Genomic DNA, 22,650 nt, shown 5'->3' on the forward strand with positions numbered 1-22,650 from the left:
CTGATATATTATTGATTTCAGCTGTTACAATTCCAAACATGACATGCAAACAGCTTTAATTACTTCAGTCTATATTAGTGGCTTAATGACTAGTATTACATTTTATTGTCTTTTTTATGTATTATTTTTTTAAGTTCATAACGTTAACATAATTAGAATTACGTTTCAGGATTCCAATAAAAAAATAGACATAATAGCAGATCTACAAGCAATGCGACACATTTTGAGCTTGTAGATCGTCTATTTTTGCGTGACATACTATAGTATACATACAGTGTGACATACTTATATGCAATGTGGCAATCATCAAAGTTGCTTTACATGATCACTACATCTACATACATCACTGTTAAAGTACTTAAACCCAAAATAATGAGTAAACTTGGCTCTGTACTCGGTCTGCTCTTTTTCCACTACACTAAACTTCTTTGTCGAAAATAGCAGATCTACAAGCTCACAACGTCTTGCAGCACGTTCCCCTCAGAATAGGGATGCTAGGGTTGAAGTGGTTAATGTAAAAAAAAAAAAAAGGGTTCTATGACACAACGATTTGGCAGCCCCCCTGTAGTAACTCTGAGGGCGCCCTAGGGGATGTGTGGATGAAAACAGTAGTGATCGACAGTGTGCACTGAGTGAGTGTGAGTGTGCACTCCCCTCAAACTAAAGGCCTATGTTTTACCTGAGGCCACCACTACAGGGGACGAGGTGACAGAGGACAGGCTGATGTAGCTGATGCTGCCCGAGCCCGCTCCCGAGCTCTGTGTGAAGTAGACCCTCCTGTCCGTCAGGTCAAAGTCCAGCGCCACCGAGGTGCGTGGCACATTAACCACGGGGAAGGGTAGAGCGTGGTCCTCGGGGTCCAGACGCAAGCTCCGCACCGTGCTCTCTGTGGTATAGATGAGGTAATCGTCCTGTGACACGACGCAGCTCTCGTTGTCTGCCGCCAGGTTCCCGAAGGCGCAGCTGCACTTCCTGGTCGGGCTGCCCGGAAGTGCAAAGCAGAAGTGGGAACAGCCGCCATTGCCCTCAACGCAGGGGTTGTTGTTGAGCTCCAGGGCCGAGGTCGGCTGGGTGCGCTGGTCAAAGATAGTGACATCCCTTAGCATGTTGATGTTGTCTCTGATCACGGCAGCTGGCTCTGAGCTCCCTGGTTCTTTGCTAGCCTGGAACACCTTCTTCAAGTTCCTATCAACCCAAATTATACTATTCTCAAACACTGTGATCCCAAATGGAGTAGGGTAGCGACTGCCATAACGAATGATCTCCGTGTCCCCACCCTCGGGACTGACCCTAGCGATCATATCCAAGGAGTCGTCTACCCAGTAGACGTAGCCAGTCTGCTGGTCGAGGGCCAGGCCTCTTGGGGTTATAATTCCAGAGGATACTAGGACGGTGCGGTTTGTACCATCCAAAAGTGCCCGCTCAATCTTAGGATTCTGGCCATAGTCCGACCAGAACAGATAGCGGTTTTTGGGGTCCACCACAATGTGACGGGGCATGTCCACTTGGGTCTTCAACAGTACCCTGCGGAAGGTGAAATTCAGCCGGACCACTTCCACATATGTCTCAGTCAGGAACGCATTGGTGAAATATAGGTTTCCTGTGAAAACAATATCCAAGTTGAGTAACTGGCATTATTTGCAATTGCACAAATCAGTATGAATATCCAGCAACCCATCGTGACTGTGTAACTGAGCCCGACACAGCTGAAAAGGGGGAGGTGATCACCAATACAGATCAGCTTGGTCAATAGGGCATAGCAGTGGTGGCCATTTTCTGGTTCCATCGTTCCAGACCCCATTCATTTTTACCAAAGAGATTTCCAAAAATATTTAATTTATATAATATAATTATATTACAATTCATTATTAATCCTAGAATCAAGCCATCCAGGATTCTGGTGAATCATGACCACAACATATTTTATTCTGTGAACAAATAAAAGAAAACCGCAAAAAAGGGTATACTTATTAGATATAGTATATCATCAATTTAACCAGAAAATAGACACCACTGCTATGCCCTATGCACCATAAATCTATCTACAGTATACTACCATTTAATAGCAATGAAATCTTAATTCATCAATACAAATTGCATTTCATGCCCTTACTGTATATGAAGTAACATACCATGCAAATACAAACCATTAAATATATTTCCAGGGACCAAATATATATTTTCCCACTTTTTGTTATTTTGTTATAAAAATATTTTTTTTTAGTATTCATTCACTTCTATAGCAGCTTGAGGATGAGAGTGCCATGCTGATAGAGTACCTGCAGCCCAGTCCACAGCAATGCCTCTTATCCCATTACGTCCAATTCCAGATGTAATCACGCTACGGAATCCTGAGCCATCTGGCTTGATTCGCCTGATGCCGTTCTGTGATGCCACGGTCATGCTGAAGTCACACCAGTAGATGAAGCCAGACGCCATGTGCACATCAATGTGTAGCGCGTTACGGCCTGCAAGACCATTAACGGGTCATTAGCATGAATTCAAACATGGCAATCAGCCAGCTATATGCTCTCAATAAAAGGTTAGAACTCTGTGTTAATTTAGTAGAACGTCCTCTCCTACTGGAATAACAGCCTTTTAGAAGTCACACTCACCTCTTCCAGCTACAGGCACCATGGTCTCGGAATGATCTGTCCCTTCCAGACTGAAGCCTTTGATAGCAGACAGAGTGGAGATGACCGCATAGGACTGGTATGGAGCGCAGGTCCTATTGTCAGCGTTGACTAGAAAACCTGTGGCACACGCACAGGTGTACAGACCCGCGGGCCGCGGCAGACACAGTTGCTCACAAACCCCAATGTTGTTACTGCATCCGTTGGATGTCCCCGCGAGGGCTGAGGATGCAGCGTGAATATGACGCAACAAAGGAGAAAGCAGAGAGAGAGAGAGACAGTAAGACAGTGAGTCATGCGGTACATAGAACCGGCTGCGTTTCAACATGTGCAGCATCTTCCTCACAGTCCAGCAACACTTACTCTCTCGGTGGTGAACTTTCAGCGATCTCAGTCCAAGAACGTTGTCCCGCAACACAATCTTGTTGGCACCCGTGGCTTTGTCAACGCGCTCTATGGCCTCAAAGTCGCGGTCGGAGAAGTAGAGGTAATCCTCAAAGACAGCCACGCCCCACGGGTGAGACAGGCCGGCCACTACGGTGATGCGGCCACTCCCATCTGGATCCCCGCGCTCTATCTGTGTTGTTGAAATGATCAAGTGAACTGCGATCAGTTACAGTTACCAATCAAAACATGACAACCTGTATGTGTCATAATGTCAGACGTCTGTTTATATGGATGCGCATATCCGGGCTTAAATATAGAAAGTAATATAAACGTAATCAAGTGAAATAAGGTCACATTTCTTTGCTGAGGTAATGATTATATTACATATTACAATTCTAGTAATCAGTGTGTGATATGAATGTATGTGATATTGTGATTACATTTCAAAAGTAACTTTCAAAACCTTAACAATGAATGCTAAATAGTGACATATCCATCAGTGAATACCTGTCTTGAGGCACATTATTTGCCAAAAGTAAAAGTATGAATGTGCTCACCACGCCAGTGCCGGTGACGGCCCAGTACAGCTTATTCTCTTGGATATCCAGGGTGACAAACTCAATGTGCTGCATGTTGCCAGTGAAGAGGATGACAGGGTTGGAACCATCCATGTCTGCAGATCCCACCTTGGCTGGGATGCCACTCTCTGTGCCCTGGTCCGTCCAGTAGAGTTTTCTGAAACAAATTAACGATGGGAATAGTGTTCATTCGTCAATTTGTAACTCAGATAAATTAATACTCAGGAACATTATACTCAGAATACTCATTTACAAAAATACAAAACAAAACATTACAAAGATGATACAATATATCAATATAAACAAGGTTTCTGCCCGACATTAACGATTTTGTACTTAAGTATTATTAAAAGAAAATATTCCGGCACTATAACTTTTCACTTTGCAGTGGAGTAATATTTGACCAGGAGTATCTATACTTTGACTATACTGGGGTTAAGTACTTTGTCCAATACTGGTGTTCAGTATCACTGCCTGAGCTCTCTCTCTCTGGGGAAAGAGCAGATGGCGCTAAGGAGGCCGACAGGGCTCAGTGGCTGTAGGGATGAGCGTCCATGCCAGGGCTGTGTTAAATGGGGCTTACCCACGTGTCGGGTCCACTGCAATGCCAATAGGTGTGCCAGGGCCAGTCGGAGAGCCGTTATTTGTGATGAGCGTTTTCCGGTATTGCACTTCCCCTCTGAGCTTCAAAACCTGGCCAAGCGTGTGAAAACACACAAAGCGCACCACACGCACGCACACATGCACACATGCACACACGCACACGCACACACACACACACACACACACACACACACACACACACACACACACACACACACACACACACACACACACACACACACACACACACACACAGATAAATAGAACCGACAGAAGCCTGCTCAGTAATGGCAGCTTCATTCAACATTTCAGTTGTCCTTTACCCGCTGAGAAGACAAGCACAGTTTCTCTCACCTCAATAGACTGTGTCGCTGGGTTGGTGTAGTACAGGTTCTCAGTTATCCAGTCCAGAGCCAGGCCAACGGGGGAGCCCAGGATGGCAGCAGGGGCAAATTCTGTCCGGTTGGTGCCATCTGACCTCACCCTGTGGATCTCACCCTGGGGATTGGGGAACAAAGTGGACAGTTGATGTATATATTTTTAGAATATGTTCCGTGCACAGTAACGTTCACAGAACAGAGTTCAATTAACTCTGGTGCAAAATTGACCCTGTCATGGTTAAATGAGCACTCTGATTTTACTGCATAGAGTAAGTGTCTCAGGGGGGGGGAAGAAATTCTTTACAGTTGGGGGTCCACAGCCAAATACATAATGAAACTAGAAAAAGTGCCCTTCTGGGCACAGGTCTCCACCAGGATAGGAATGTTGGACATTGCAGTTTGCCTTCATCTGGTGGTTGGATAGAAGGGCAACAAAAGTAAACTAGGGAGTTGGCATACAAAGTTATCCACAGATCCGTGCAGTTAGAGGTAAAACACTTTTCAGCCCGTTATAGCGCCACCTTGAGGCTGAGTTGAAATTGTTCATGTGGCATTTCTTCCTCGGCCTAGTGGGAATGTGCGTGCACAAATTCACGGAAATCACGCGATGTGTTCATGATTTGCAGCATTTTGTTTGAAACTGAGCACTCCTGTGAACTTTGGAAGCCAATCTTAACCAATCAGGATGGAGTCTGAGAAATCTGAAAGACGCGTTTTGTTGAATGGCTATAGAGAGACTGTGTACCAATTTGCGTGATGTTTGGACAAAATCTGTAGGTGTACTGTGCAAAAACTTGTTTTGCACAAAGCGGCCTCCTGGTGGCGCTATAACAGGCCGTTCTGGAAAGTTTGGGGCAGAGGTTCATCGTTGGCATCCAGGGAGTGTGTGTGCAAAATTTGGCATCGACCGGGTTAACGGTGGCCGAGATTAGCTGCTCACGGACACACACACGGACGGACACACGGACACACGGACGGACGGAGTGCAAAACATACTCTCCCCCCATGCCTTCGGCCTGGTGGAGACAATAATAATGGGGTGCTTGACAACGATTTTGAGAACTACTGCTGTGGTGGTTAGGCTCACCGGGTGCTCCACCCAGTAGATGGTCTGTTCCTTGTCATCAAAGTCGACATCGTAGCCATTCTGAAGGCCAACAATAGCAACCATTGCATCATTACTCTTTTCATCTGGATTCAGGGAAATGCCGTAGATCATACTGTCCCTTACAACCACCAGGAATGGATCCTCAACTGACAGGAACAAAGAAACAGATTCAGTGAAAAATAAACAAAAAATACCAACATGAACAACTTTGATACAAACCATCGAGAAGAAAAACACATTTGTGTAACCTTTGGGAACATCAACAATATGCTTTTCAATGGCAATATTGTGTAATAATCAGTCACCGAATCATTAAATATGTTTGGGATTACACAGCAGATCAAAGTGGCACTTCTGTGTTGCCACAAGCTGGATTTATACAAGCATGTTCCTCGCACCTGGATTTAACCTCATCTATGGCTAAAAGTCACCTTTAGTGTATGATCTCCACTGGGAATGAGGGATCACTGGTTTACTAAATCCAGGAAAACAGCCTTTTATCTATAATGAGGATTGACTGGTGAAAGTTTGTTCCACAATCTGATTTGCTTTGTCATCAGCGATTAGAGTCAATGGATGGTTGTGGGGCATTTTCATTCTTGGATAACCATTGGCCTCCAGGGAGAATGCGTTCTGCTTGGCTTGAATGAGCCGAAACCTGAGATGGCTTAAGCTGCTGACCTAAAGGCGACTCCATGGACTTTGGATTATAGGCCCCTTGTCTTGATGAAACCTAAGACATGCTTTTATGATTCCTAATATTTATGACTGAAACAGGATTTTACACGGAAATCTAAAATGGGATACTGTTGACACGTCCCTAGTTTAATCCAAAATATGAGTCCAAATCGTTCTAAGATTCTCCTCTTATCAGCATTAAGCTGGACAAAACAAGAAGAATTACAAAGCAGAACTTGATGATATATATATATATTATAAAAAATGATAATTGACAATGAGATAAATAAACTATTGGCCTGCCCTAGATCAATTTATTAATTGCATTTGTCCTTTCTCATCAAATCAAGTGATGAGTGTTTTCTCTCTTTTGGCAGGATTCCTACCTCTGACGCAGGTCAACTGGTCAGCAGCCAGTGTCCAGCCTGATGGACAGGCACATGTCCAGAACCTGGGCCCCACAGCCGAAAGCAAGCAGATATGGGTGCAGGCACTCCCCAAGCAGAAGTTGTCACCTATATATAGCCAACGCACGCACACGCACACACACACGCACACGCACACGCACACGCACACATACACATACACACGCCACAGTCAATGCAATTGTCGTGAGGTTATTATGGAATTTGATTTCCAATACAATGGAACCATTGTATACTGGCAATACAATATTTAATTTGATGAAATGACCAAGCCAAAGATTTGTAATGAGCTGACCTACAAGACGGCCAAACTGTGCCCAGCTAGGACAATCCAGTATGAAATGCTTCGAGCCACAGAGACATATGCAGTAACTAAGGATCATTACTTGCGCAAGCAGAGCGCGCAAGTAATAATTTCGCCCGGTCCGTATGCACCGTCCCAGCCAACCCGCCACTTGATGCGTATGCAAATAAAACAGCAAATTTGTGCCTGGTTTGCTGGGACCAGATTACATAAATGACCATATTTCTTAAGTCATCATTTAGAGCTAGTCATACATATACTATAATCAGTAAAATAAAATAGCAAATTGTGCCTGATTTGCTGGGACCAGAGTACATGGTGTGTATATGTATGACTAGCTCTCAATGATGACGTAAGACATATGGTCATTTATGTAATCTGGTCCCAGCAAATCAGTCACAATTTTGCTGTTTTATTTGCATACGCATCAAAAGTGGCGGGTTGGCTGGGACCGTTTTTGGCGCAAAGTAACCACAGTATACCGCTAATCAACTTACAAATTACATATATATGTATATGTATGACTAAATCTCAATGATGACGTAAGACATATGGTCATGTATGTAATATATCTGTGCCTGATTTGCTGGGACCAGATTACATACATGACCATATATGTCTTACGTCATCATTGAGAGCTAGTCATACATATACACACCATGTACTCTGGTCCCAGCAAATCAGGCACAATTTGGTATTTTATTTGCATACGCATCAAAAGTGGCGGGTTGGCTGTGACGGTTTTTAGATCATGTATATTTTAACAAATGTGAAAGTATTATAATTTATTACAGAAATTGAAGTTAGAGACACCTATTACTCTGATCATGATTTAGTATTAATATCACTATATTCCAAGATGAAATACATTTAAAACAATTGACAATTTAGAATAAATAATAGAATAATTATACTGTATAACATATTTTAATTCAGTTTATATACCTTTTTTTTCATCACATATCAATGATTTATTTTTCTTTAAAAAACTAAAAAGGGATCCAGAATATATCTAAATCGATAAAACTGTATTTCTTATATAGATAGAAACTTGAGCCATAATTAATAATACTAGGTGTTTATATGCATAAAGTAGGTAGGTAGCAAATAGTTACACCTAAAAATTAGACATTTCAAACGTTCCTTCACAGAGATACTGAGATTTGACAGTTTACAGCGGTCGAAAGTACATTGCGCGCTCTGCTTGCGCACTAGTTGGCCATTTATGGCCTACTAGTGTGCAACAAGCAAGTATGCACTCGACAGAGTGCAGTTCTAGTTTACTGTCTGTGCATTATCCATCATACCTGCTGGCTGCCTGGATGGGTGTACCGCTACCAGACCCAAGGGCTGAGGTAGGTTGTACAGCATCACTGTCTGGTTCTCCCCATGCCACTTATGGGCTCGGATCACTCGGTTGACGTATCTGTCGGTCCAATACACAAAATCCTCAAAAATGGTAATTGCGTGGGGGTGTTGTAGTACCTTTTTACAGGGAGCAGCAAAAAACAAGAAGTGGGTTTTACTCATATTATTCATCACAGGAAGGTGAGAATGCATATATTTTGCACAAAAACCTCATTCTCGTATAGCTTGGTTTATACTCAATTGCGTGCCAGTGTCGAGTACCAAATATATTTTCGGTGCGTGACACTGTGAGCAATAAAGTATAAGTCAGGGGTATGAATTAACTCACATCCATCATATTGGCTAAGCTCATTTTGAAAATGTCAATAAGGATATGCTCTTACCAGGTCACTGGCTAGGACCTGCTTCCTGTTGTTCCCATCATAATCACAATAGTCAATGAAGTCCAGATACGCATCAGCAAAGTAGAGCAGTTTGTTTGGATAGTCAATGGTAAGACCATTGGGCCAATAGAGCTTCTTGTTTACGATGGTGGTCCTCAACTTTCCATCCATACTGGCCCTCTCAATGCGAGGGTTTCTTCCCCAGTCAGTCCAGAACATCAGGTGGGCACTGCAAAAAACAAATACCTTGGGTTAGTAGAAAAACAGAAGAAGATCATCACTTATCAAACATTTGCTAATCTAAACCCTGATCTCAACAGCCACATGTGTTCATATTGTAAGTCACTGACCTGGGCCTTGGATCCAGAATCAAGCTTCGTGGGTTTGTGACATTTTCACTGACCAGCACAGTCCGATGGGAGCCATCCAGTTTAGACACTTCAATGGTCTCCAGGATGTAATCGGCCCAGTACAGGTTCCTGCCCACCCAGTCCACTGCAAGGCTCTCTGTCACCGTCACTCCACTGTCAAATATCTGTCAAAGAGAAGCTTAGCTCTTAGACTCTTAGACATATCTGTGCACATCCTTCACAATAAACTTGCTACTTAAAGCTATAGATCATAACATAAATTATGCTATGTATGTACTGACTGACCACAGTTCTATCACTGCCATTCTTGTGAGCACTCCAGACTTTGTCCTGGACGGAATCGGACCAGTATATGCGGTCGGTGACTGAGTCGAAATCCAGGGCCACGATGAGGCGCCCGTCCCGAACCACCGAACGGACCACGTTGGGCTGTGTGGTTATATCATCCTGCAAGATCTGGTTTCGACTGGCCACCAACAGGAAGGCTTCCCTAGAATCTGTAGACAGACAGACAGATACATAATCAAACCTATTTGTCATTCTCATTTTAATGATAGTTACTCATCAGCTTGCACATGGCTTACAAAACCGGCAAAACGTCACAACAGGATAGAAAATAGATAGACCCCACTCACATAGCTTTGGTTGGGGAATGCACTCGTGTTGGTATAATGGGCTATTGTATTATATAAGCCTTTCAGCGGGTTATCTGTATGGAAGATGGTCTCATGTCGGGCACGCTCCTCATAAGCAGCCCTTTGTTGGTGATTATGTCCTAATTACCCCAACGAGAGCCACTGAGTGACATATATGTTATTTGTCTTATCTAAAGAAATCAGAGCTGTGTGAAGAGAGAGTGGAGAAGAAAGACAGTGTGTCAGCCTAGCTGTCTGGGGGCCAAGCCACCCTCTACGTTACAGATAATTCCTGCCCGGCAGCCACCACAGTAGGGAAAGCTGAGGTCTGTGTGGGCCAATCACAGTGACATCCTCATCCCCATCTCCTGGGGGAACAGGCTTGATCCAACAACTGCTAATTGCCATCTTCTTAATTTAAATTTGCAAGAATGAAAGAATGATTTTGCAGGGCAATGTCAGATTAGAAATATGAACCGATATTGCTCACAGCTTCAAATACTCTCTTATGTCTTCCTATGAGTATTATATTGTATTATACTTTAACATTTCTGTACACATCATCTATCTCTCCCATACGCTTTATTTTATTATTTTTAATAAGTCAAAGTCTTTAAAAAGTCAAAGAAGTCATAAAGGCCAATGCATACTCCTTCCGACGTCGGAAATAACATCCGGTTCGGACGGGTTTTCTGAATTAGAACAGAGACCATTTATTTATAACTAGTAACTACCATGAGTACAATATTGTCCAGTATACAACAGGTAGTTCGGACGAAGGCTCACAAAGCAATCTGATTTGTTGAAATAGCCATCTACCCATGCTTCAAACCAGCATCATGGAACACCTAGGCCTGAGCCTAATCACATTTAATAAATCACTCCGCACTGCAGTCCACACCTGATTAGACCATATATGGAACAGCTGCACGCCAGAGGGAAACCCCAGCCAGTACCCATGTCAGTATCCCGTTCTCAGAAATGGATTATATTGTTAATTTTGATTTATTTGGTGGACAGTGGACGATGATTGGTTGGAAGAAGAGGATGAGGAGAATGCAAAACCAAGCGAGAGATATGTTACATTTTCCAAAGAAGACCTCGATAACTTAGAAAAGTCTGGAATGAAGTCGGTATAGTGAAGTCAACTACTTGGGCAAAGAAAATAGACGATCTACAACAGGGATGTCAAACTCAAATACACAGAGGGCTAAAATAAATAAATTGGTACAAGTCGAGGGCCGGACTGTGTTTCAACACACGGGCCATTTTTGGGGAGAGGGGTAGCTGAAAGTTGACCACAAGTGATATACTTTCACTGCTGATCAATAGTGAAGAGAAGACGCATGCTTGCGCTTGCAGGCCCTCGTGACAATGCACTCGCAGTGCATTGTGGGACTTGTAGTATTATGGTGGTCCGTGCAATATACCAGAGGGCCAGTTCTAATACTAATTAAATATCACCCCGCGGGCCAAAGATAATTCATTCACAGGCCTGATTTGGCCCCCGGGCCTTGAGTTTGACATATATGATCTACAAGTTCACAACGCATCGCCACCGACTCGTTGTAGGCTTGTAGATCCGTTATTTTGGCTACACGACACGGTCGTACAACAGAGCATATCTTGAATGTCTCCCACTGCACCGGGCCGGCTTTGACATGTTAGGTGAGACGGAGCATCAACAGGGACTATTTAATGTCTCAGTGAAATTAACTCTTCTATTTACAGGGAAACAGAGGTCAAAACTTTTCGGTTTGATAATTAATATTGATGTGTTTTGTATTGTTGGTAACTGTTGTCACTAATCACGGTAAAGCGCACCCTCGAATGTAATAATTGCTTAATTAAGTCATTATGCAGCATGTGTGGTGGGTCAGGTGTAATGAAACACTGTATCATATCTCCCTATGTTAATTAATTCTGAGGATTTTGCTGTTCCTGGACTGTTGCTGTTCCTACTCTACAAAACCAAGTTTCTATATCCATCCCTACCTGAGGCCTTGCACGTGTGTTGGTCTATTTCCAGAGTGTAGCCATCCTGGCAGTGGCATCGGAAGGAGCCTCTCTCATTAAAGCAATGCTGGCTACACAGTCCGGGGGGATTACACTCGTCTACATCGTCACATGTCTTGGAGTCATTGCTTAGTTGATAGCCCATAGGGCAATGGCACTGAGCCCCAAAGGGTCCCTGGATGCACCCATGGGTGCAGCCAGCATTGTTGTCTGAACAGCTCTCTTGATCTGCGTGGAGGGGATGGAAAGAGTGAGTTATGGCCACAAAATGAAATGCATTTAAAAAAACGTTCATGGACAACGCAATAAATAACTGCACGAGTGGAAACTTCTACTTGAGTTATTAATTTGCATGCTTTAGTAATGTACATGCTTTATTAATGTACATGCTTTCATCATCATCATCATCACTGAGCATCAACTGATGTACATCAGCATGCAGCTTTAGAACGTATACTCTATTTCTACTCTACTTGTTCCTACCTGGTAAATGCTCATCTGAAAGTTTTGAGGAGGGCAAGAGAGGAAAATCACAGATCATTTTAAGTTAATACAAATCAAATCACACACATGCATGATTTGAACACAAAAAGTACAAAAAAAGTACAAAAAAAGACAGCAAACAACAACTTTAACTATTGTTTTCCTCTCGTTAAATGATGAAGAATTTAACAGGTGACTTAATGTCAAATCATCATGAAACAAAAACAAAAAATAACAGCAGGAATATGAATCATTAACACAATGTAGAAATCCAATTAAATATCAGGATGAGGCCATTCATGAAATGAAATATTATATAATAATCCTGACGGTTTTGACAGAGAAGCAATGTATCGTATGGCTGATGTAACACCCGGAGGGAACACTTACTGCAGAGTGGAGACTCATCAGCATCGTTAGGGCAATCGGGGGTGTTGTCACACACACGGGTGAGATTGATGCAAACACTGTGGCCAGGGCACTGCCACTGCCAGCTTGGGCATCGAAAAGGCGGAGCCGGGCAGTCGCGCTCGTCGCTCATGTCCCTGCAGTCATTGTCCCCATCGCAGATCCAACTGGTGTGCACGCAGTTGCCGTTGTCGCAGCGGAAGAGCGAGCTGGGGCAAGTGCGAGGCGCGCAGGCGTGATGCTCGTCAGAGCCATCTTCACAGTCTGGGTGGCCATCACACTCCCAGTGAGAGGGGATGCAGCTTCCGTCTGACTGGCACTGGAACTCTATCTCTTGGTGGCACATCCCTGGGGGCCTGGTTGCTAATGGCACAGTAGTAACATGACACAAAGAACGTGTTTGACCATAGACAGCAAGTATGAAATAAACAGTTTAGTGTATGGTTACACAACGGTGAGCGAAACACTTACGACAGCCAGACTCATCTGAGTGATCATTACAGTCAAAGACCCCGTCACATCGGTAGAAGGTGTTGACACATTGATGACCATTGGAACACTTGAACTCATACACAGTGCAGTTGTAGACTGAAAGAGAGCCAGTAGAACATGCATGTTCGTTTAGCTTTACCAAGGTGTACAGAAATAATTTGTTTATACATATATTTAATAAATTATTAATGTATGTAGAAGTTATTATTGTGTAAGAAGCATATCAATGTTGCTTTTCACAGTACAATTTCCAAGCATATTTTGCTGGTTAACATAAACGTGTCAGTCCCAAGATAAGAATTTCTGACAATAAGAATCTTATGATAATCTGAGTAAATGTAAATGTAAAATCATTAGAGATGGCCAATGCCAAAATCTTCAATCTCACCTTGTAATAGGAGTTGAACGAATAAATGGACTTAAAGTGACCATGTGCTACGCTATACCCTAAGCAAACCTGACTGCACATGACCAATGATATAAACAATATGTGTGTGTGTCATTGTCAATGAGGCAGAGTCAAGTGTATTTCAGGCAAACAAACAACTCACTGCAGCCCTGCTCGTCAGCTCCATCAGCACAGTCCCTGTCCCCATCACACACGTATTTGGGGTCGATGCAGCGGTGGTCAGGACATTGAAACTGCTCTGGCTGGCATGTGGTTGACAGATCTGTCAACATATCCAACAGTAAGACACATTACTGTAAACTAAAACACATTATCGGTACATACAGTGCCACATGATCGACAACGGGTAAAGATGAAAAAGGAAAGGTTTCTTGGAAAGGGCAGTCTGCGTTCCTTCCAGTCAATTTGATTCAGTTATCTTATAACTTGACTTTATGCATGTAAAGGGAACTCACGGCAATCCAACTCGTCTGAGCCGTCCCCGCAGTCATTATCAGTGTCACACCGCCAGGTGTTTGGGATGCAGCGATAGTTGGCACAGGTAAATTGGTTGGCAGGGCAAGTGCTAGGAATGAGGGTGGGACAGTTCTGTTCATCACTGCCATCAAAGCAGTCATTGTGCCCATCGCAGCGCCACTTCCCAGGCACGCAGTGCTGGTTGGCACAGGTGAACGCAGTGGGAGAGCAAGTGATGTCTGCAAAACAGTACGAATGACAATGTTCATTAAGCATTCCAGCATTCTAATGTTCCTGATTACATTGAATTATTCAACTGTGGACTGGTCAATGCGGTCCAATGGGCTCTAATAGCTCTATGCACACACACCATTTTGGGAAGAACTTGGGGCCCCTTCCTAACTTCCTTCACAGGTGTTACCGCTGATACTAATGAAGGCTCTGTTCCATTCTGGTCAAACAGAGTCATGGTGCTGCTATAGTGTGTGTTGGCTCTGCTGGTCTCAAAGTGTCCAGGGTTCCAAATGGGTTATGGGGGTCCTTGAATTTTTTTTTTTTTAAACCACTGCACACTAAATGGTTGAACCCCTTTGAAAACAAGTTGCTGCAACTCAAGGGACTATGCTCTAGTGAATTTTACTTATTTTTTAAAGAAGGAACAAGTATCATCGGTAACACCTGTGAAAGAAGTAGGGAGAGTTATTCTGTGTGCATATAGGGCATCAACCACAGTACAGTAAGAGAAAACTGATGCATTTACTGTTTGCTCCGCAGTCTAATTCATCGCTGTTGTCATAACAGTCATCAAGGCCATCACATCTGTAGCTGATGGGCACACATTTGCCGTTGCTGCAAGAGAAGGAGTTGGCTCCACACTGAACTGTCGGGGGCTCATTGGATGGGTCCTCCACACAGGCCCTCTGGTTGGGCGCCACCTTCATGCCATATGGGCACCCACATATCCTCTGGGAATCTGGCACTGGGAAGCAGAAGTGGCTGCAGTCGCCATTTGGATTTGTCTGCCTTATGTTGCAGGCGTTGATACCTGGGAGTGGGAATAGTATAGACAATACACATCACTGGAAGTGATGCAAAAATGTTGCCACACATGAACAGAATAATGAGTGCACTGGTAAGTAACGCAGCTCACCAGTCTGAATGAACAGAATAATGAGTGCACTGGTAAGTAACACATGAACAGAATAATGAGTGCACTGGTAAGTAACGCAGCTCACCAGTCTGAATGAACAGAATAATGAGTGCACTGGTAAGTAACGCAGCTCACCAGTCTGAATGAACAGAATAATGAGTGCACTGGTAAGTAACGCAGCTCACCAGTCTGAGTGTTGGAGTTGAAAGACTTGACATGGATGATGTGGCTGATTCCTCTCCTGATAATGATCTGCTCCCCACCGTCAGTCTTGCGCACACGCACAATGGCACGCAGGCGCCAGTCAGTGAAATATGCATAGTCTTAATGGGTTAAACACAGAAATCATTGTGCAAGTGAGACATGTTAATAATACCAGAGCACGACCAGAGCTACTTCATCTCTCATCACCTACAGTCAATTAATGGTTAGTTTGACAGTAATTGTTCATTTAAAGCATTTAAAGCACTGAAGCAATAACGACAAGCCATCTTTGTGTCCACTATAGTATCAGTATATTCCACTCATGATAAAACTGCTCAACATTTCATATCATACAGTAAATTAGCAATTGTATTACCTTCAAAAATGGTGAGGCCAAAGGGATGGGATATCTGACTGATTCGGCCCAGAGACAGTCTGTTCTGTCCATCAAAAGTACTGTGCTCAATTTTATCAAAGAAGGCATCCACCCAATACAGACGCATAGCTCTGTGAAAAGAAAAAAGATAAGAGAAGACCACTCGTATAATACATGTCATACTTAAGCACTTTCATTTGGGTCATGACATAATAAATAAATAGTGATTTGATAAATAAATACTTTCCAACATTTTTGAAGAATCTTCTGATCTACCTATCTACAAGCTGTCATTGCTATATAGATGGGTGAATGAATAATACCATGACAATATCACATACTTATTGTACTATTGGCCACCCTATAGCCCACATACCACAAAAAAACCATCGGCCTAACTCGTCAGAGAAGGAAGAATGGTATAAGAATGCTGGGTACATGCAACTTTGAACATGTGGTTCTGGGACCATTTGCTCACCTCCAGTCAATGGCCAGGCCATTTGGCCAGCCAAGAGTAGTGTTCACAATAGACAGGGCATGTGACCCATCACACCAAGCTCTCATGATCTTTGCTGGACGGTACCAGTCAGTCCAAAATATGTATCTGGCAAGTAAACACACACACACACAAACACACACACACACACACACACACACACACACACACACACACACACACACACACACACACACACACACACACACACACACACACACACACACACACACACACACACACACACACACACACACACACACACACACACACACACACACACACACACACACACACACACACACACACACAGAATAAAACACAGTATCACGCAATAAAGTAGCATTGATATTTTGATAAATAATATCTACAAGGCCAAAAACTTTTTTTCTAAAGAATGCTGACATTTTATTTTTGAGAGCTTCATAGAGCTTTTCTATTCAAGCCAAGATCTTAGTGTTCATTGCAATACCAGCTTTCATGCTGAACTAATCTTGGTTATATGACACAGAGCCATTGGAAATAACCACTTCTTCTAGAAAGAAGGTTTCTTGTGGAATTTGATGAATGTTGGGAGTGGGACACATCTGGTATGATTAAAGGTATGTAATTGCAAGTGGACAGTTCTGCTAAAGCTTCCACGTTCATAGCTGAGACTAACTAACTGTCTTGTGGGCACGACAAGAAGAACAAGCTGAGACAAAGACATTATCAACAGCATCAGATGGCATGTTATTACTGTACATCTGATTTCACATTTCTGCAGCACTTAAGCAATTATTGTTCTTTTTCATTGCCACTTATACTCTAAATTAACAGAGCTAAATAGCTAAATTAATTACCTCTAATATAAGTAACTGTATGTCATATATAAATCTATTCTGTAATGCCCTCAGGTGGCACAGAGGTAGGCCTACAGTATGTGACCTCCACCGCAGAGTCTAGGGGTTTTGAAACCACCGCGGTGCGTCCGACTATGTCGAGCATCAATCTATATGAACACAATTGCCTCGTGTTCGGGAGAGGGAAGCCAGGCGGGGTGATATTTGTCACTTGCATGGCAAGTGCTGGGTGGTGGGGCTCCTCACTGGCAGGTGAGCCAGTAGGATACAACAGCAGTAGCAACACACCGAAATGTGTGTGGAGGGATTAATTGGCATAATGTCTATGACTAAAATCTGTAAGATATGCAGGTATGTGGGGCATGGCAATAGATGCAAGCTTAAGACCTGTTGCATGTCTCTCTACTATCCATTGAAACTGCTAAACCACTTAGCATTCCTCCTTAGCAACCCTAGCATCCCTATACTGGGGTAACAATGCTGAAGTTAGTAGGATAGTTAAAATACTTCTTTATCCGATATACAGAACACCCCTACGACGTATAACCTTTCAATATCAAGTAATTCTATCTTGATACCCAATGACAGGATGCACCACGATGGATCTGGGGTTGTTGAGGTTGCGTACGATAGCTCTCCTGGACTTGTCGGCCACCTTCATGACTGATATGCTTCTGTAGCGAGGGTCAGTCCAGTAGAGGTTCTTTGAAATCCAGTCGTAAGCCAGGTCCTCCACTCCTTCCACCCTATTGGCTGCCAGTACCTCCCTGCCTGTGCAGATCAGAGGATTCAGGCCACCATTTAAGCAGAGATGAAAGGAGGAACACATTTAAATAAATAGGCTGTCAGCTTGCATTTTCCCCATGTAGACCTGACAGAGAAAGCTAGAGCTGTCCCAAAAATAACAGCACTGACCAGAGCAGTGAGGTTTTGCTTTCTTTTTCAAAGTGAGTCTTCATGGATTTCTAGGGTAAACAAGTAACTTTCTCTGTAAGACATTAAGGTCAAGTGAGAAGATTAAAAAGCTAAAAACGCCCTGTGGAATAGATTCCATGTGTTGTTCGTTAACGTTAATTTCGAGGGCATGACTTTGAGCTGTTCAACACTGTCTGCACCCCATCATACAAGAAATTAGCCGGTCTGGGCGCTCACGTTGGGGGTGTGTAGATGGGCTATTTTCGGTGTACGAAATCACGCAAAACGAAATTATATAAAACCCTTAAATCCCTGTTAAAGGCTGGCTGGATCACATGGTCAAACTCTCTAATATGAAGGATATTATCCAAGGATGTAAATAACAATCCAAATCCAAATATATGAAGTATATGATTATGTAATGGTATTTGTTAAGTACTACTATGAAGCATCATCAGCTAAATGAATAGATTAGATTCTCACCCGTCCCATCCACTTTCTGCTTATAGATGATATCTCTGACTGTATCTGAGAAGAAGATGCAATCATCCTCTGCACTGAAGTCAATCCCAACAAAGGATGAGGGTGCTCCAGTGATGGGAAGGATGATATCCTCCTGAGATGAGAGGTTGAAAGGGATGCCTCTGACAGCCAGCTGGCTGGAGAATAGCAGGAACTGCCTGACAGCTGCAGAGAGGAACCGAGACCAGTAGCATTAGGATGACAGAAAATACATTTGTGACACACATGATGCTATGCCCTTGTGTGTGTTAGGAGACCATGGAAGACGACTTCTACACACAAGATAATTTAATTTATGGATCACAGTGGGACATTTAAGTGTCATAGGAGCAGCAGTAAGAATGAAACAGAGGAGAGGTACAGTTGAGTAGGAGTCAAGAACCAAACCTTTTTTAATTAAATTAAAGATGAAGTGAAATAATGAGCTTAGACATACTGTAGAGTAGACATACAGTATACAATATTCCAGATGCATAGAAGACACCAGTAAGAAGTTGGCGATGATGATGTACAATGATAAGAGCGCCCCTCAATTCACACGAGTGTGATTTTTATTATTGATAATCGATGATGTCACTGGTAGGCTGCAGGTTTCTTAACTGTCCACAGCTCTGTGACACAGAGCAAATACTCGGTAGACAGACATTGTACCAGATTATAATTGGAGCATTGGAGATAACTATTTATATGAAAATAGATTGGAAATGGGTGAAGTGGTGAATCTGAGTGTGTAGTGTAGACCATGGCAATAAATAAGTTCTCCCAGACAGTGGTAGCATGTAAACAATAAACAAACCTAGCACATAGCCTTGTGCTAGCCTGCATATAGATATAGCCCTGTGTAGATGATTCAATAAATAATCATATGCCATATGGCAAAGCAGCAACAACAAACAACCATGATGCTATTCTGATCAAGGTTGTTTGAGTGATGTGGTTTGGCCAAAATCCAGACTCCAGGAAGAAATTATCTCTATCATTGGCAGGAGAAGCACACTGTTGATTCAGGTCCTTTTCCGGTGACCCTTGACTCCCATTTCTCTGTTTAGAGGAGTTCAGTCCAGGGAACTCTTATGTTGAACCTAATACTGCCATGACAGTCGGTTTTGATTTGTATTTCTTACCTACACATCTTTTGCCATCATTAAGCAGGTCATAACCCATGCGACACTTGCAGCGGTAACCCAGCCCTCCGTTGTCACTCCTGTGACTCAGAACGCAGATCTGTTCACATCCACCCTTGTCTACACCACAGGGGTTTGGCACTGTCAAAAATAATAACAAAATAAGTTTTGCTGCAGGATTCTTTTGTTTTTGATTTTATGATTCCAACAAAAAAATACAGCATTCACATTAGGGCTTTCATTTATAGTGATTTTTACTACCGGTAGTTGACTAGTTGCCTAGTTTACTAGTCGACTAGTTGTTTAACTACTAACCACTAAATAATATTTGTACATTTAAAAACTGTATACATTGGTGACTATAATCTGGCATTCTAGCTGATCTGGAGGCCTACAAAAACGGGAGGGAAAAAAACGCTTATTTTCTTCTTATAAACTAGTCAACTAGTACCAACAAGGTCAACTAGTGGATTTACTAGTCGACTAGTTGCTTAAAGCCCTAATTCACATTTAAAAAGCTTCCCAAGCTATAGGGACTAGAGATTGTATAAGTGACTATCAAGACAATATTTGTACAGTTGTATGTATGTCCTTAGTCAGGGGCTTACCAGTTGGTTGTCTTAACTGGTGTATCACTGTTACCCCATGTGGGGTCTGTGCTGTTGAGTAAAGCACTTGAGGACTGCTGTCAAAAAACTTGTTAGCTTTCATCACACTCATCTTGGTCCAGTCAGTGAAATAGACATTGTGTTCAAACAGACAGATGCCAAATGGATGAGGGACCACAGAGCCTCCATGAACCACCGTTTTTCTAAAAGGTTTGAGGACAGACTTATATCATAATACTGGCAGATGAAACACAAAATGATATGAATCCATATGAACATCTGTTAGGTTTACCTATGAAGGCCATCATATGTTGTGGTTTCAATGTAATCATAGCGACTATCAACCCAGTAGATGCGCTTGGCCTCATAGTCCAGTGTGATACCGGCTGGCCAACCCAGTTTGCTCCTGATGATCCCATAGCGGTTGGTGCCATCCATATAGGCCCTCTCCAGTCCTGGCTCTCCATTCTGCGCATTCCAGTCAGAGAAGAACATAAACCTGAGAAAGAAAGAGGAAAAACCTGGAAACTGGGCTTGTTCAATCAACCTAGACAAGCATTCAACCTAAGACAAGAGGTTGAATGATAAGAGGATTTCCTTTTTTTTTCTTTTTAATTAAGTTTCACATCCAGAACATTACATTTTGTCTCCAGGTGGGTGGCTGTGAATCTTTCCTAAGAAACTGTACATTCAATTAAGCTAAGAAATGTATGTGTGGCCACCTGGCTCTATCTCCCCCTTGAACTATACTATTGGATTACAATGAGGGTCATCACTTACATTGCTCCTCACTAATCCATCCAGGGCAATCTGCTAATCTCCCTCACGCACACATACACACACACACATTATTCCATGCCAACGAAGCATGACACAGATACTGTACATAGGGACTGCGGCTAGATGGGTGGGAGATGTAGCAGGTGCTTACCCGACAGTGGGGTCCACGGCCAACCCTCTAGGGTTTCCCAGGTTTTCGGTGATCAGTGTGACCCGGTTGCTGCCATCAAAGTCCACCATGTCAATCCGGTTGACGCTTGCCTCCACTACATACAGTTTGTTGTTCACCCAGTCGACAGCCAGGTTCTCAGGGTAGTCAACTGATACATTTAAAACCACCTGCAAGTTGGAACCGTCCATATCCACAGAGAACACCTGTCCACAAAAGATAGCATTGTTGTCAAGAGAGAGGCGGCCCAAGGTGGTCAGAGAGCTACGGGAATAAACTGAGGTATGAGTCTACCATGGTCAAGAAGCAGAATAAAATGGCTACCAGTATCTCACTCATTCAAAAACTTTGAAGGTATTAAATCATGTTAAAGTATGAATAATAGGGGACAAAATCGTTCCAAACACTAGTATGCTGTTTATAAGGAACTGCAAAAATCAGCACATGAACTTATTTAGTCATCTTCTCAGCCTGACCACATCTTGGTAGTGCTTTATAGCTTAGAGTGGGAAGTTTCTGTAAACTACTGTACGATCCTGCTCATGCTAAGATGCACTAGTTTCTCAGGCTTGAAGCCTTGGCACCACGCAGCTAGTGAGGGGTATACTCCTCTTTCCAGCTCTGGTTCTTTTGACACAGGATCTAGACTGAGAAGCAGGATTTTCAACTGACCTGTTTAAAAAGAAACTGAAGATGTGGAAATAGCCTGGTAGTTTAACCTTTCTGGTTACATTCACATGCCCCGTTTGTGGTCTCCCCAGCATTTAATCCGTTGACATGCCGCCACAGAGGTGGCTGATATACACAGATACCCAGTCCCAATTATGTCCCCAGCTTTTCTTCCCAGTGGCAGCGGTTCAAACCATAGAGAAGCCGAGGCATAGACAGCACAAAGCCCTTTGAGCTGGCCAAAGAATGCATATAGCTGGACAGACTCCCTGAAAACAAACGCTGCACGATTACCTTGAACATGATCAGGTTACAAAAATTGCACCGTGGTATGTGGACATCATACCAGCACATCAGACAGGTTTCAAGATTAGACAATTTGGATTCCATTCCTGGTCTACTTCTCCTTCATTATGGCTGTGCCACTTGGGAGCCAACAGCTCTCCATTTATTAGAGTATCCAAAGTGCCGATTTTTTAAAGGATAACCAAAATAGTCCTGGCCAAAGCATTTCCTCTACTGCTCCTGTATTTCTTTGCACAATACAGCATTCTATTCTCCACAGTCTTGACCTCAGCTTTTTGCTTTTGTCTCTGGGGGTTACGATGTCATGCATGATGCACCCATGGAGTGTTTTAAAGGGTTCCCCGAAGAAGACCTTGCCAAGTCTTTTAAATA

At 43.0% G+C, this 22,650-nt stretch overlaps 1 protein-coding gene across 1 annotated transcript in view; it reads right to left on the minus strand.

Annotated features, from left to right (window-relative positions):
* lrp2a (low density lipoprotein receptor-related protein 2a) overlaps positions 1-22,650 on the minus strand; it is a gene marked incomplete at its 5' end in the record, with an annotated part of 69,292 nt that overhangs the window by 32,267 nt on the left and 14,375 nt on the right. The window contains 29 exon segments of the mRNA XM_083777487.1: positions 680-1,600; positions 2,280-2,468; positions 2,616-2,855; positions 2,997-3,210; positions 3,578-3,755; positions 4,182-4,291; positions 4,556-4,699; positions 5,669-5,835; positions 6,754-6,882; positions 8,404-8,581; positions 8,848-9,076; positions 9,198-9,382; positions 9,504-9,715; positions 11,849-12,097; positions 12,353-12,367; positions 12,743-13,123; positions 13,232-13,348; positions 13,804-13,923; positions 14,117-14,356; positions 14,878-15,162; positions 15,453-15,590; positions 15,848-15,978; positions 16,326-16,451; positions 17,764-17,956; positions 18,584-18,787; positions 19,747-19,887; positions 20,355-20,557; positions 20,647-20,853; positions 21,286-21,509. Of these exon segments, the coding sequence (XP_083633613.1) occupies positions 680-1,600; positions 2,280-2,468; positions 2,616-2,855; positions 2,997-3,210; positions 3,578-3,755; positions 4,182-4,291; positions 4,556-4,699; positions 5,669-5,835; positions 6,754-6,882; positions 8,404-8,581; positions 8,848-9,076; positions 9,198-9,382; positions 9,504-9,715; positions 11,849-12,097; positions 12,353-12,367; positions 12,743-13,123; positions 13,232-13,348; positions 13,804-13,923; positions 14,117-14,356; positions 14,878-15,162; positions 15,453-15,590; positions 15,848-15,978; positions 16,326-16,451; positions 17,764-17,956; positions 18,584-18,787; positions 19,747-19,887; positions 20,355-20,557; positions 20,647-20,853; positions 21,286-21,509 (6,070 nt within the window).

Source organism: Protomyctophum parallelum, assembly GCF_964188405.1.
Source record: "Protomyctophum parallelum genome assembly, chromosome: 11".
NCBI classification, from domain to species: Eukaryota; Metazoa; Chordata; class Actinopteri; order Myctophiformes; family Myctophidae; genus Protomyctophum; species Protomyctophum parallelum.